Source organism: Schistocerca serialis, chromosome 4, assembly GCF_023864345.2.
Source record: "Schistocerca serialis cubense isolate TAMUIC-IGC-003099 chromosome 4, iqSchSeri2.2, whole genome shotgun sequence".
Taxonomy (NCBI): Eukaryota; Metazoa; Arthropoda; class Insecta; order Orthoptera; family Acrididae; genus Schistocerca; species Schistocerca serialis.
Window position 1 is genome coordinate 441,336,092 of NC_064641.1, and position 16,202 is coordinate 441,352,293.

Below are 16,202 nucleotides of genomic sequence, written 5' to 3' on the forward strand. Positions count from 1 at the left end.
TATTATGGGTCCAGTAACGCCCCCCCCCCCCCCCCACTTAGGCTTCCATGCTATAGAAAATTTCCCTTAGTAGGATTTCGTATTTCTCATCTCTACAACAATGCAAGTTAGTTTATTGCTGGTTGGTATTCTTGATATTCACAACAATCGGTTTACTTTCAGAGGAAGTGATTGTTGATGTCAGTCAGCTGTTATTTATCTTGTAAACTTGCAGTGAGTTAGTGCAGTTCCCAACACTTAGGCCTCCAGTAACTTTGGTGTCCTACACAGCAAAAACGAAACCAAGTAAAAACTTACTGATGTTGTCAACAATGCACCAAGATAAAGGCACTGTTGGAGGAGAGAAGAATAAAACCGAGATAAATGCATATTATAATTCCACTAAAGGTTGAATTGATACCATTGATCAAATGGCACGTATGTACACGTGCAAGAGGGGAACAAAGAGATGGCCTCTATCTGTATTTTACTCTCTCATCGACTTTTGTGCTATCAATGCAACCACCATATTCATCCTGCAACATCCAGGATGGAATGAAAAGAAACACAACAAACGTAAACTGGGATGGAACTAGTGAAATTGCAGGTAGAAGAAAGAAGTGCCAATGTAAGAGGGTTATCTAACCAAATTGTTCGATCAATGGAGACTATTCTACAAAAGAAAATCAAAGAAGTGACAGCAGAAGCACGCCAGCCTCCTGCAGGGAAAGGTCGGTGCCATATTTGTGTAAGAAAAGCTAAAACAAAGAAGCAGAAGTACAACAATGTAAGTAAACCAAAACAGTATTGTGGACAGTGTCATAAATATGTGTGTAACACACATTCAGAAAAAATTGTGAAGTGTGTCTCTTGCCTTGAAGTTGATGACTCAGAGTAGTCTATTGTATATGAACACATCTGTATTTTATATTGTAATATGTCAATTTTTTATTCGCTCAATCCAATATTTATAACAATTAACAACATTTATAAACCGATGCCCTAGTTAAAATACATAAACCATTTTGAAAGTTGTGATTTTTCGTCAGTAAACTTATTTAATACCTGTGGGCTCGCCGAACCCCCCCCCCCTCCCCCTTAGGCATCCAAGTTAGAGAAAAGGCTTGGGCGTCCTAGGGTTAAGATACAGATGCGTGGAAAAACGGAAGATGATTTGATGAAAGTGTGGCAGTAATAAAAACATCGTTTAAAAAGTACAGTTATTATGAGCGCAAAGAAAGTTGACACTCGGTGCGGTGTGTGATGGGAGCAGCTAGCTGTATATGGGAAATGCCTTTACGGTCGCTCCCAGCAGCCACCGCGCCAAGCGTCAACTTTGCGGATACAGTATCAACCCTTGGGACTATTAAGCCCGGTCCACACGCAACGATCTGTCTGCGCAGACATCGGCGCAGATGTCTGTACATGCAAAAGATCGCTGCAAATGTGGTGTGTTCACACGACACAAACCCCACTCTACTACTCGCCCGCCATCTGTCGGTGTAGAAAAGAAATATCAGTAGCAAGCGACTACGCTCCCCGAAAACGTCAAAATTTAATTCAGTTATTTTGAAAAATAGAAATGGAGGAAGTTCTGTTGTAGTCTGTGTTCGCAACTTGTGTTGCAAAAAACATTCAGACCAACCGCAGGAAACAGAGAAAGCGGTCAAAATGGTGCAGACAGTGGCTGCTAAAGCGAAAGCAGTTTTGTCATGTAAATTTACTGCGAGAGTTGCAGGGCGAACCTGTTTTGTTTTACATAACCTCGTGTTCCATTTCCTCGCACATTGGCACTCCAATTTCATCTTCAATTGTACTCCTGCTTGGTCTTGGCGTTTCTTGATCATGAAGAAAGCCAAGTAGATCAAAATACCATAACGTTGGCTGGTATACTTGATCTACTCCTACAACAGATCTTCTAGATTTCTGAACTTTGGATAACTCTTTTCGGTAAACAGTTCGCTGACAGACTAATTTACTTGACTTGCCTTCATGAACTCATCCTTCAGGAAAGCGTAAATAGCTGCACATGTGTTGGGTATTATTTCACTCAATGCTTGTTTCGATATTGCAGATGAAAATTCCAAATCATTGTAGCTCCTTCCTGTTGCTAGAAATCTTAATGTTACTGCCAGGCGTTCATGAGGAGAAATTTCCCTTCTCATACAAGTATTTTTCTCATAATATGAGGGGTTACATGCTTGAAGAGATAATTATAAGTTTCGACATCCATCCGCAAATAATTTCGCCAGTTCGCAACGAAATTATTTTTTTATTACCGTTTCTCTCTTTGCCGAGGCGCCAACTGCCCGCAATTTTTCAATTAGAGCATTGTATGCTGCTGTCTTTTTGTCTCGGTCACTATATTCTTTACTTTTAATCTTCCACAAACATGGGTGGTTTCTGTATATTTCAATGAATTCACTTACAAGCTCTCGAGAACACTGACGAGTATCAGCCATTTTAATGCCCTGTGCACACAAATACAAACACTAGACTGAGCAAACAGCTGTTTCGCGCCAGATTTGCGACGATCTCCTGTCCACACGCTCCAACTTGTCTGCGCAGATGTGGTTTGAACCGACAGATTTGAGAGGTTTCGCTCAAACCTCCAACTCCAACTTCCAGGTTTGCACACACCTCAGGTTGGTGCAAATCTTCTGTTCACACGCAACGATCTGTCTGCGCAGATGTGATGTGCGCAGACATTTGCGCAGACAGATCGTTGCGTGTGGACGGGCCTTGGATTTTTTCTTTTTCAAATAAGTATTTCAAATCCTTAAAATCGAATGTCAATGTATTTAGCGAGATTAAAAAAGAAAAACTAACACGAATGAAAGAAAACCGAACTTGCTTACTAAAAATCAGATGTTTCCTTCATTAATTAGCAGTGATGGGGCTTGCAGTATGATGACATACTGATGAAACAAGTAACTCTGACAATTTATTGTGCCTTCGATGTGACGATAATCAGCCAGCAACTTTTCATGTGGTTACAGCACTAAACTTATAAATGGACGTCCCATAATGTACAAAGTGAATTTTTGGCTACTGTAAGTACCGGTAATACGCTTCTTAGAAAGTTATTCGGCGACATAAAAAGTGTAAACTATGTTGCAATCATAGCAGATGAAACAACATAGCCACCAAAGTGCGACTTAGTGTCTGTATAACATTTGTTGATGCTTTGTTGGAGGTAGAAGAATGTTTTTAGGGCTGTACTCCAGGTAAAGTACCACTGCTAAGGCTCTGTTTCATATGATTATCATTGTTTTAAGACCGTTTGATCAGCTTGCATCCAGTTGTAGAGGCCAGTGCTTTGATGGTTCATCTAACATGATCGGATTATGTAACTGTGTCCAGCTGTATTTGTGCACTGCCCAGCAAACTCTTTAAACCTAACACTACAAGAATCTGCGAAAGGGATCCTGGGATCTCGAAGTGCATTGAATGCACTGCCCTGCAAATTCTTTGAACCTAACACTACAAGACACTGCAAAAAGAATCCTGTAATCTCGAAATGCGTTGAATTTTATGAAGGATATCACACACAATGTCAGGGATTCACCGAAAATATTACATCTCTGTTCACTTAAACACTGATACCTCTACAAATTTTAAACCACTCTCTCCTACAAGTGTGGTCATGAGGTACTTGGTAATGCATTCAGTTTTGTACAGCTGTGCAGAACTTCGAGAAATTTTTCTAAATGTTTCAAAAAAATGAGAACTGAGACTCTGGGCCCAAAACAAATGACCTTTTTTCATTAATATGCAGTCTCTTGCCTTCTCTTTCATGTTATCAGTTTTTGTAAAACAGTTTGGTCACCTAGATAGGCTATGGAAAACATAGCACTACAGAAGAATTCCCTACACTTAAAGGAGACCAGTAAGAGATTTCCACCTTTGTAATATTGATTACATTTATGAGAAACAATTTTGAGTCATTCTGGGCTGAAACAACTTCAAAATATAAAGATATGGATATTGATTACTCAAAATTATCCTGTAAAAGAAAAGTCCTTAAGCAGCACAATGATTCCAACAATTCATCCGTAAATACATTCAGTGAAATGGATGATAAACATAGAAGATTTTATCAGGGAACAATGGTCTTACCTATCAGCTTTTCGAAATCACATAGCATTCAATTATTCATGTTTGTAAACCAAACTGAAAAATTTCTATATTAGAACAAATAAGCCTTCGGTCACAAATATTAAGTCAAAATTGACCAGGTTTCGACGCTACTATGAGCGTCGTCTTCAGAATTAAACTAACTGTTCTAAAACATATTAGGTATATAATACATTAATAAAATTAAAGTTTGTACTGACTGGAAAGAGATGCACTACTTACAAGTCACATTTTAAAAAATCTAAGCCGGAAAGGCGACGTTATGAATAGTTGTAAATAAGATGACGAGCCTCTAAGGGCTGCTCGTACTTAAGTGGACAAGGGTTGCAACAAATTTCTTCTTCGTGATGACAAACACTGAGACTATATTTTATCTTTCTATGAATCAATACAGTCAAGGAACACTTCCTACTCCAACGAAGTATGTTTCATAAAATTACCCCAAGAAGTAATTCTACAAACATTGGTTCAATGGATAAAATAATGAAATATCAAAGAAAAAAAGGAAAAACACCTACTTGATCTACTGCCAGAACTAGGTACATTCATACAAATAGCGCTGATGACGCCTGTACTGTCCTTTACTACAGAGTGAAGGGAGGAAACTTATGTTCGGCCTGTAATAGGGCAGGACTGTCTAAACGTCATTTTTTTTCCAGTGCTCATAGAGATGAATCGATGAAACTTGATGTTGGTGTCATGTGCAAAGAGTTCTTATGTAGCAGTCAACTGAGGAGGAGAACTTGACTCTAGAAATAAGGTATTCCTCAGATTTATTTACTTGTCTTGTACAACTACTGACTTACTTCATGGGACACAAATACCTTCAGGCATAATTTGGTGGCACTGCTATCGCGTTTACGCACAGCTTGGCTGGTTGTGAGCATTCAAAACGCTAGTAAAACAATGGCCACAAGTAAAGAGATGCAAAGTTATCTGACAGATGTCATACTTTATATAATGATTCTTGCCGCCTCCCCTCCTCCAAAATACACTCCTGGAAATTGAAATAAGAACACCGTGAATTCATTGTCCCAGGAAGGGGAAACTTTATTGACACATTCCTGGGGTCAGATACATCACATGATCACACTGACAGAACCACAGGCACATAGACACAGGCAACAGAGCATGCACAATGTCGGCACTAGTACAGTGTATATCCACCTTTCGCAGCAATGCAGGCTGCTATTCTCCCATGGAGACGATCGTAGAGATGCTGGATGTAGTCCTGTGGAACGGCTTGCCATGCCATTTCCACCTGGCGCCTCAGTTGGACCAGCGTTCGTGCTGGACGTGCAGACCGCGTGAGACGACGCTTCATCCAGTCCCAAACATGCTCAATGGGGGACAGATCCGGAGATCTTGCTGGCCAGGGTAGTTGACTTACACCTTCTAGAGCACGTTGGGTGGCACGGGATACATGCGGACGTGCATTGTCCTGTTGGAACAGCAAGTTCCCTTGCCGGTCTAGGAATGGTAGAACGATGGGTTCGATGACGGTTTGGATGTACCGTGCACTATTCAGTGTCCCCTCGACGATCACCAGTGGTGTACGGCCAGTGTAGGAGATCGCTCCCCACACCATGATGCCGGGTGTTGGCCCTGTGTGCCTCGGTCGTATGCAGTCCTGATTGTGGCGCTCACCTGCACGGCGCCAAACACGCATACGACCATCATTGGCACCAAGGCAGAAGCGACTCTCATCGCTGAAGACGACACGTCTCCATTCGTCCCTCCATTCATGCCTGTCGCGACACCACTGGAGGCGGGCTGCACGATGTTGGGGCGTGAGCGGAAGACGGCCTAACGGGTCTCGGGACTGTAGCCCAGCTTCATGGAGACGGTTGCGAATGGTCCTCGCCGATACCCCAGGAGCAACAGTGTCCCTAATTTGCTGGGAAGTGGCGGTGCGGTCCCCTACGGCACTGCGTAGGATCCTACGGTCTTGGCGTGCATCCGTGCGTCGCTGCGGTCCGGTCCAAGGTCGACGGGCACGTGCACCTTCCGCCGACCACTGGCGACAACATCGATGTACTGTGGAGACCTCATGCCCCACGTGTTGAGCAATTCGGCGGTACGTCCACCCGGCCTCCCGCATGCCCACTATATGCCCTCGCTCAAAGTCCGTCAACTGCACATACGGTTCACGTCCACGCTGTCGCGGCATGCTACCAGTGTTAAAGACTGCGATGGAGCTCCGTATGCCACGGCAAACTGGCTGACACTGACGGCGGCGGTGCACAAATGCTGCGCAGCTAGCGCCATTCGACGGCCAACAGCGCGGTTCCTGGTGTGTCCGCTGTGCCGTGCGTGTGATCATTGCTTGTACAGCCCTCTCGCAGTGTCCGGAGCAAATATGGTGGGTCTGACACACCGGTATCAATGTGTTCTTTTTTCCATTTCCAGGAGTGTAAATAAATATTCTGATGTCAGCACCTAACTAAACGTGCCTCGGTTAAAGCATATGGCGATCTTCGGGAATAAGTAAGGTAGCATTAAAAATTTAAATCCATGTCTTTCCTTACTTGTGTAGGAAGTCCTTCGCCTAAAATAGGCCAGGTCCTCGCCAAGCACAAAGCTTAATTGATTTTTGAACTTTCTACGAAGACAGTAGTACTTTTGGGTTCCATCGAGAGCTATTTAATGCTCCTACAGGATTATCTGTAAATGTGGTCTTTCATACAACTTAAAAAAAGAAAAAGACATGACACACCATTAAAGAATTATCCGAATAGGACAGAAATCGGTAGTTGTGACGTACATGTACAGACAAACAAATGATTACAATTTCAGAAAACAAGGATGATTTAATCAAGATAAAGAGCTTCACTAATTGAGCCAGGTGGTGATGAATTGGTCCATGGCCCCTATGCAACCAGTTATTCAGCTTGGCATTGACTAGTAGAGTTGGATGTCCTGCGGTCCAGTTTGGGCGTTAGATCGTCAAAATCGCAAGTTGGCTGTAGGGCCCAGTCTATAATGCTCCAATCGTTCCGTTTCTAATGACCTCATTGTCGATGGGACGTTAAACGCTAATCTCCACCTTCTTCCGATTGTTTTCAGCCACGGAGAGATCTGGCGACCTTGCTAGTCAGGACATGATTTGACAAGAACGAAGATAAGCAGTTGAAACTATTGCTGTGAGCAGAAGAGCATTATCTTGTTGAAATATAAGCTCAGGATAGCATACCATGAAGGTCAACAAAATGGGTTGTATAATATCGTCAGCATAATGCTGTGCTGCGAGAATGCTGTGGATGACAACCAAATGGGTTCTGCTATGAAATGAAATGTCATCCCAGACGATCACTTCTGGTTGTTGGGCTGTATGGTGGGTGACAGTCAGGTTAGTATCCCACCGCATTTTAGGGTGTCTCCACATAACTCTACTCCACTGAATGAGATTCCAGCCCTGATGACCAGCAGTGGGGTACCAACCTGACTGTAGCCCACCATACAGGCTGACAATTATGAGCAATGGTTTGAGGTGGCGTTTCATTTCATGGCAGGACCACTTTGAATGATATCCCCAGCACCCTTAAAGCACAGCAGTAAATCGAAGATAATAGGCTACACATGCTGTTTTGTTGCCCTTCATGGGAGCCATCCCAGGCTTACATTTCAGCAAGATAATACCCGCCCACACACGGTGAGAGTTTCTATTGGTTGCCTTAGTGCTTGCCAAACCCTACCTTGACCAGCAAGGTCGCCAGATCTCTCCCCAATTGAGAATCTTTCGAGCATTATGGGCAGGGCTCTCCAACCAGCCTGGGATTTTGATCGATCTAACGCTCCAATTGGACATAATATGGCACGATGTCCATCAGGAGGACATCTAACAACTCCGTCTATCAGTGCCAAGCCAAATAACTGCTTGCAAAGGGGCCATAAGTGGGCTTTCGTGTCATTGACTTGCTGAGTTAGTGAAGCTCTTTCTCTTGAATAAATTATCTAGTTTTACTGAAACTCTAATCGTTTGTCTGTACATGTACTTCAAATCTACCGATTTGTGTCCCATACAGGTAGTTTCTCCATAGTGCGTTTTTTTCCCATCTTAGAGTGCATATTGGACATATGTTGCATAAAGTCCACAGAAGGTGCCCAAAACATCGACACTGAATCCATCTCTCACAGCCCAATTAATTGACTGTGGCAGAGCACTGCTTTGACATCAGTTTTTCTGTACTGTACGGCAGTCTCGAAATTCTTGCGTCGACTTCATCTTTCTTGGGCTAGATGGTGAAGGAAGCAGTCGAAACTCTTTTGCCGAGAATTTAATTAATAGAGATAGCGGTTTCATCCTGGCCAAAGCTTGGATTTTGACACTTTCCTTTATACTCAAAGACGTCACTGCAATGCAGCTCATATTGGTGCTTGGGATATCCCAGAATGGATCAGCCTTTTATTTATTTATTTATTGTTCCGTGGGACCAAATTAAAGAGAAGACTCCATGGTCATGGAACGAGTCAATATGTGTAATTATAGCACGATAGTAGAAACAGATAAAATGAAATATAAAAAACATATTCAGGCGATAAGTCTTAAGTTTAAATAAAGAAAATCAACAATGAAACACTGGAACCCGCTTAATTTTTTAGCTCTTCCAGGAGCTCCTCGACAGAATAGAAGGAGTGAGCCATGAGGAAACTCTTCAGTTTAGACTTAAAAGTGTTTAGGCTACTGATAAGATTTTTGAGTTCTTGTGGTAGCTTATCGAAAATGGATGCAGCAGAATACTGGACTCCTTTCTGCACAAGAGTCAAGGAAGCGCATTCCACATGCAGATTTGATTTCTACCTAGTATTAACTGAATGAAAGCTGCTAACTCTTGGGAATAGACTAATATTGCTAACAGCAAACGACATTACAGAAAATATATACTGTGAGGGCAATGTCAGAATTCCCAGACTATTGAATAGGGGTTGACAAGAGGTTCTCAAACTTACACCACATATAGCTCGAACAGCCCGTTTTTGAGCCAAAAATACCCTTTCTGAATCTGAAGAATTTCCCCAAAAAAATAATACCATACGACATAAATGTATGAAAATATGCGAAGTAGACTACTTTTCGCGTTGAACTGTCACTTATTTCAGATACTGGTCTAATGGAAATAAAGTAGCATTTAGTTTCTGAACAAGATCCTGGACGTGGGCTTTCCACAACAGCTTACTATCTATCCGAATGCCTAGGAACTTGAACTGTTCCGTCTCGCTTATAATATGCCCATTCTGTCCGAATTGTGAGTTAGAAACTGTAAAAACTGAGTCGTACTGTGATTTAGCATCAAATTATTTTCCACAAGCCATGAACTTATTTCATGAACTACATTATTTGATACTGTTTCAGTATTACACACAAGATCCTTCACTACCAAGCCGGTGTCATCAGTAAACAGAAATATTTTTGAATCACCTGTAATACTAGAAGGCATATCATTTATATAAATAAGAAACAGCAGTGGCCCCAGCACCAACCCTTGGGGAACGCCCCACTTAACAGTGCCCCGTTGGGACTGAACATCACTACCACTCTCAACATTGTGGAGAATTACCTTCTGCTTTCTGTTCTTAAAGTAAGAGGCGAACCAATTATAAGCTACTCCCCTTACTCCATAATGGTCCAACTTCTGCAGTAATATTTTGTGGTCAACACATTCAAAAGCCTTCATTAAATCAAAGAAAACACCTAGCGTTCGCAACCTTTTATTTAATCTGTCCAAAACCTCACAGAGAAAAGAGAATATAGCATTTTCAGTTGTTAAACCATTTCTAAAACCAAACTGTACATTTGACAGCAAATTACCTGAATTTAAATGCTCCAGTAACCTTGTATATACAACCTTCTCGATAACTTTAGCAAACACCAATGGCATAGAAATAGGTCTAAAATTGTCAACATTATCCCTGTCTCCATTTTTATAAAGTGGCTTCATTACCGAGTACTTTAATCGGTCAGGAAACCGACCACTCCTAAAGGAAAAGTTACAGATATGGCCAAGTACTGGGCTAACATACACAGAACAATACTTCAGTATTCTGCTAGATACCCCGTCATATCCATGAGAGTTCTTGGTCTTTAGTGATTTAATTATTAACTCAATCTCCCTCTTGTCAGTATCATGGAGGAGCATTTCAGGTAACAGTATCGGAACACTTTTTTCTAAGAGCGCTATGTGATTCCCTGTTGGGACTAGGTTTCTATTTAGTTCACCTGCTATATTCAGGAAGTGATTATTAAATATTGTACATATACGCGACTTATCAGTAACACGGACATTCCCACTACGCACTGATTCTATATCCTCGACCTGTCTCTGCAGACCAGCCACTTCCTTTACGACTGGCCATATGGTTTTAATTTTATCCTGAGACTTAACTATTCTATCTGCAAACCACGTACTTTTTGCCTTCCTAATAACATTTTTAAGCACCTTACAATACTGTTTGTAATGGGCTGCTGCATTTAGATTTTGCCTGTTTCTAACGTTTTGATATAACTGCCACTTTGTTCTACAAGATATTCTTATCCCTCTAGTCAGCCACCCAGGCTGCCTGTTTGTGCTAGTACCCTGTTTTGAACGTTCTAACAGAAAGCAACTTTCAAAAAGCACAAGAAAAGTCTTGAGAAAAGCATTATATTTATCATCTACTGTATCAGCGCTATAAACATCTTGCCACTCTTGTTCCTTGATAAGGTTTACAAAGATCTCTACAGCAACTGGATCAGCTTTCCTAAACAGTTGATAACTATATTTAACATGTGTTGCAGCAAAAAAATCTTTTAGAGTTAAAATTTGTGCATCATGATCTGAAAGGCCATTCACCTTTTTGCTAACAGAATGCCCTTCTAGTAATGAGGAATGAACAAAAATGTTGTATATGGTTGTTCTACTGTTCCCTTGCACTCTTGTTGGAAAGAATATGGTTTGCATAAGATTATATGAATTAAGGAGGTCTACCTTTTCCTTGCACAATCACTTATACAATTAATGTTGAAGTCACCATATATAACTAACTTTTTGTATTTCCTATAAAGTGAACCAAGAACCTCCTCTAGCTTTAGCAAAAATGTTGTGAAGTCTGAGTCTGGGGATCTATAAATAACAACAGTTAGAAGTTTAGCTCCATTAAATTTAACCACACCTGCACAACATTCAAACACCTTTTCAGTGCAGTACTTTGAAATATCAATTGACTCAAATGGGATGCCATTTTTCACATACATGGCTACTCCCCCACACTGCAAAGAGCTCCTACAAAAGCTGCCAGCCAACCTGTATCCTGGTAAAGGAAGCCTCTGAATTATCTCCTTATTTAAGAAGTGTTCAGATATACCAATAATTTCAGAGTCAACATCTATAAGCAGTTCACTAACTTTATCTCTAATACCTGGCAGCTCACTCAGAAGATGGGCGAAATTTATACAGCCGAAATATCTGAGGAGAAATTGGGTTTCTGTCATTTCGTGCACCATCAAAACATGAACATGCCCAACAGACTTTGACCCATATGTATTAGTGTGTTTAATCATCAGATAGGTAAACAGTGACTACAGCATTTTGGTAAATTGGAGTGTAATGCAAGGCAGTCACGGCTGTTCTGTAATAGCTCGCAGGTGGTGCTACTTGCAGTTGACCAATACTGGACTCAGCAGTATCTCACATTGAGTTTATTAGTGTTCACACAGTCATGTTATCAGTGCATGAAATTTATTTGCAGTAGCAAATATGGACTACCAGCCACTATATAACGGAATTATGACAATGAATATTTTTGTTGAACCAGGACTCAAACCCGGGTTTCCCGCTTAGTGCGGTCAGCTGCCTTTCCGTTAGGCTATCTGGGCACAGTTCGTGGCTAGACACATGTCTGATGACATATGGAAGTTTGGATCTGGCTGTGAGTCATGTTTGGATAACCTAATGGTAAGGTGACCATTTGCAATAAGTGGGAAATCTGGGTTCGACTTCTGGTCTGGCACAAATTTTTATTGTCATCATTCTATTATACAGCTAATGGTTGTCCATATCCACAACTGCATATACATTTCATGTATTTTGTAATGTTGGTAGTTGCTGCATTGCCTGTTCCTTTGCATATGCACACATGTATGAAGGTATATTGCATCATAATTTGGAATAACACAGGCATTACAATATCATAGCCTGTCAGTGCTCTTGAGCACTTTGTCTCATGCTTTAGCAGGGACATTTTGTGTAGAAGTGACTGCATTGTATTTTCAGTTTTAATATCTAATTGTTTGTTAAAATTAGCTGTTATATAAGGTGTTATTCATCCTCTCAGTCCTCATCTGTTTGGAAGTGAGTTTTTTTCTAAAAGCATCTTACACTAAAAATCCATTTTACAGACCTGCGTCATAAAACTTACGTTTACCTGCCGGTCATGTCAGTTTGTCACTTGTCTCTGCTAGTGAGAATATCTGTACAGTTCTCTCCCTTGGGTACAATAATGTTGTGAAGGTGTGATTGCAGTGTCTTTGCCTGGTGAGATGCATTCTTCTGTATTTTGTGAGCCTTTCCCACACAGCCATGTCACTATACTTGCATACATCCTTATACTGGGCCAAGTAGAAATGATTTAAATTTGCAAAAGCAGTTACACTTGATCACTCAGGGATTGTCTCATATAGGAGTATCTTCAACAGGCAATAATAATTCCATATTTTGAACATTTGACACTTACTGTAATCTAACTTTCAATTAAGATCACTTGTACTATACTGGACTAGTCATCATTTATACCATGTAATTTGCTCTACACTCTACATAACTTACAGGACACTCAACATATAAGTGTCTTCTGTATCATTTTTTTTGTAATTTTTCATTAATTTGTGGAAGCTAATTATTCTTTGTGGTTGATAGGATTGGGACAAAATTATGCAATTTGTTTTGCAGTCATCTGAACAAAGCTGATGACACATTGATACTTAGTGATTGTTGTCATTTTGTCTTACACTTTGCACAAATATTTAAAACTGTATCTGTACTGTGATCTTGTGTATTATACATCTAATACACAGCTGTCACTTGGAATGGTCTTTGCAAGATGTGAGCACATCTTTGAAATTTATGGGCTAATCTAACACAGAATAATTACAATTATTGTAAGCTCCATATTTTTTAGATATTTATGTGTATTTTCCACTTTAATTATGGTTTTCCCTGCGCCCTGTTGTTGTAGGTGACATCGAAGCCTGACTTGTACCCTCTGGTGATCAGCTATGGTGATGCTCCCAAAGGCAGTGTGGGCAACAGCTACCTCATGGTCCAGTATTTTCGGAACTATATAGTGCGACCTGTAGGTAAGAACAGTCTCATAAATCAAGCTTGACTGCCTTTGTAAATTCCTTCTGATGACCAGATTGTTAGTGAGAAAGCACATACTCAGACTGGGCAATAATAGGGAAGAATATTAGTGTGAATTTTTTAAAAGTACAATTCTGGCATTTGTTTTAAGTGATCGAGGTAAGGCCCAGTAAATGTAAATGAGCATTGGGTTTCAACCCTTATTTATTTGGCTTATTTATTTTAAGGCACTGTATTGCACTAATGTTTGGGAGGACTACAATTCAAATTCTTGCCTTAGAGTTGGTTTGTAAGTTTCTGGATTGTGATTCTGAGTGATACTTGCTGGTCCATTAGCATTCTTTTGCACTTTTCTCAACTCATCACACCAGTGCAGTTTTTCCAATCTTGTAATGCAATCTTCTATATATGTGGCTGGTACCTTCAATATACCTCCAAAAAGTAGAGCTTTCTGTCCTGTTAACACGTACATTGGACTGTTGATGAGTGTGAACATGTTCTCCGGTGTACCATTTCACTTGGCATATATTATAGGACTTGGCAAGGAAAAGTTAATTTACTGCCATGGCCCTATGGTCAGCAATGCCTATATAAGACAACAAGGGGCTGGCGCAGTTGTTAGATTGGTTGCTGCTACTACAATCCCAGATTATCAAGATATGAGTGAATTTGAACGTGGTGTTATAGTCAGCACATGAGTGATGGGACACAGCATCTCCGAGGTGGCGATGAAGTGACCATTTCATGAGTGTTACATGAATATCAGGAATCTGGAAAACATCAAATGTCTGACTTCACTGTGGCCAGAAAAAGATCCTGCAAGAATGGAACCAATGACATCTGAAGAAAATAATTAACCATGGCAGAAGTACAACCCTTCTGCAAATTGTTGCAGATTTCAGCACTGGGCCATCAACATGTGTCAGCCTGTGAACAGTTCAATGAAACATCATCGATATGGACTTTTGTAGCTGAAGGCCCACTCATGTACCTTTGATGACTGCATGACAACGCTTTATGCCTCACCTAGTCCTGTCAACACTGACATTGAACTGTTAACAAGTGGAAACATGTTGCCTGGTCAGACAAGTCTCATTTCAAATTGTATGTGAGGTGTATGGGTATGGAGACAACCTCATGAATTCATGGGCCCTGCGTGTCAGCAGGGGAATGTTCAAGCTGGTGGAGGTGCTGTAATGATGTTGGGCATGTGCAGTTGTAGTGCTATGGGACCCTTGACATGCCTAGATATGACTCTGACAGGTGACACATACTTAAGCATCCTGTCTGATCACTAGCATCCATTAATGTCCATTATGCATTCCAACGGACATGGACAATTCCAGCAGGACAATGCAACACTCCACTCATCCAGAATTGCCACAGACTGGCTCCAGGAACACATTTCTGAGTTAAACACTTCTGCTGGCCACCAAACTACCCAGACATGAACATTATTGAGCATATCTGGAAGGTCTTGCAATGTGCTGTTCAGAAGAGATCTCCACCCCCTCTTACTCTTACAGACTTATGGACAGCCCTGCAGGATTTGTGGTGTCATTTCCCTCCAGCATTACTTCAGACATTAGTCGAGTCCGTGCCATGTTACATTTTGGCACTTCTGTCAGCTCGTGGGGGCCCTACAGGATATTAGGCTGGGGTACCAGTTTCTTAGGCTCTTCAGGGTATGATGTACATCTTAATGACTTAGTTTTTAATGCAAAAAATATAAAAGGAAGAACTGTCAAAAGATAAAAAATAGTATTGTTACAATTTTGAGGAGGTGCATTTGACCTGAGAATGCAAAATATGTGCCCCCCAAAAAAAAAAAAAAAAAAAAAAAAAAAAAAAACCTAAAAGATTCGGCCAAAAAGTGATGACAATAAAATTGCATACAATAAAATTTCTTGTGAAATGACATAAGTAACAGGTTTCTAGAGTGAATGTTCCCATTTTAAAATGGGGAAAAAATTATTTTTTGATAAATATCACAGTTTTTCTAAGCATCAGTGAAGTACAAGTAAATGTCAACAAGGTGAGTTGTAATTTTGCAATCCCATATTCTATGCAATTGCCAACTTCAAGGAAGATCCCCGAAAATAAAGTATAAAAAACATTTCCCCTTATGCCTTGTTACTACCCTAGAACAGCACACTATCCAAGCCATTCACCAACATGTTTCAAATATAAGTTGTAAAACCTAAGGTCCCTTAAGCTCAGTGTTTTGCTTTAAAAAAGCTTAATCTTTCTCATTGTATATCAGACAAAAGATTCCCTACTTTTAAAGAACTCCTGATTTGTTTTTATCTGTATCCAATGTACCTACTGCAGCTATTTGCAATATAATCTTATTTATTATCCATGTATTGGAACTATTAATTGTTTTACATTTTTTTTAAATTTAATGGTTATCAATTGTATAATACTAAATAGGCTCTACAATTCTTCCAGAAGAAAAATTTTAAGTCTTTGTAGAACAAACTCTATGATAAATATTAATATTTAAATCTACCATTTACGTTACCATCTCAGTTGCACATATACAATAAAAATAGATGTACAGCTGAGACAGTGAAATAAAAGATATGCTTAAATATCAACACAATTGCAGAATTTCTCATTACAAATCTTTTGGCAATAGTGAAATGTTATATGTTCATTGGAGTTTATTTAAATACAGGATTAGCATTAAAATAGTGTATGTGTTACAACAATATACTGTGTCTAATATTCTCTGGAAAACAGTACCAC

General features: G+C 40.3%; 1 protein-coding gene across 1 annotated transcript in view; it reads left to right on the forward strand.

Moving 5' to 3' along the window:
• Positions 1 to 16,202, forward strand: part of LOC126474526 (uncharacterized) — a gene marked incomplete at its 3' end in the record, with an annotated part of 152,876 nt that overhangs the window by 47,345 nt on the left and 89,329 nt on the right. The window contains exon 4 of the mRNA XM_050101996.1: positions 13,327 to 13,447. Within this exon, the coding sequence (XP_049957953.1) occupies positions 13,327 to 13,447 (121 nt within the window). The remainder of the gene's footprint in view (positions 1 to 13,326; positions 13,448 to 16,202) is intronic.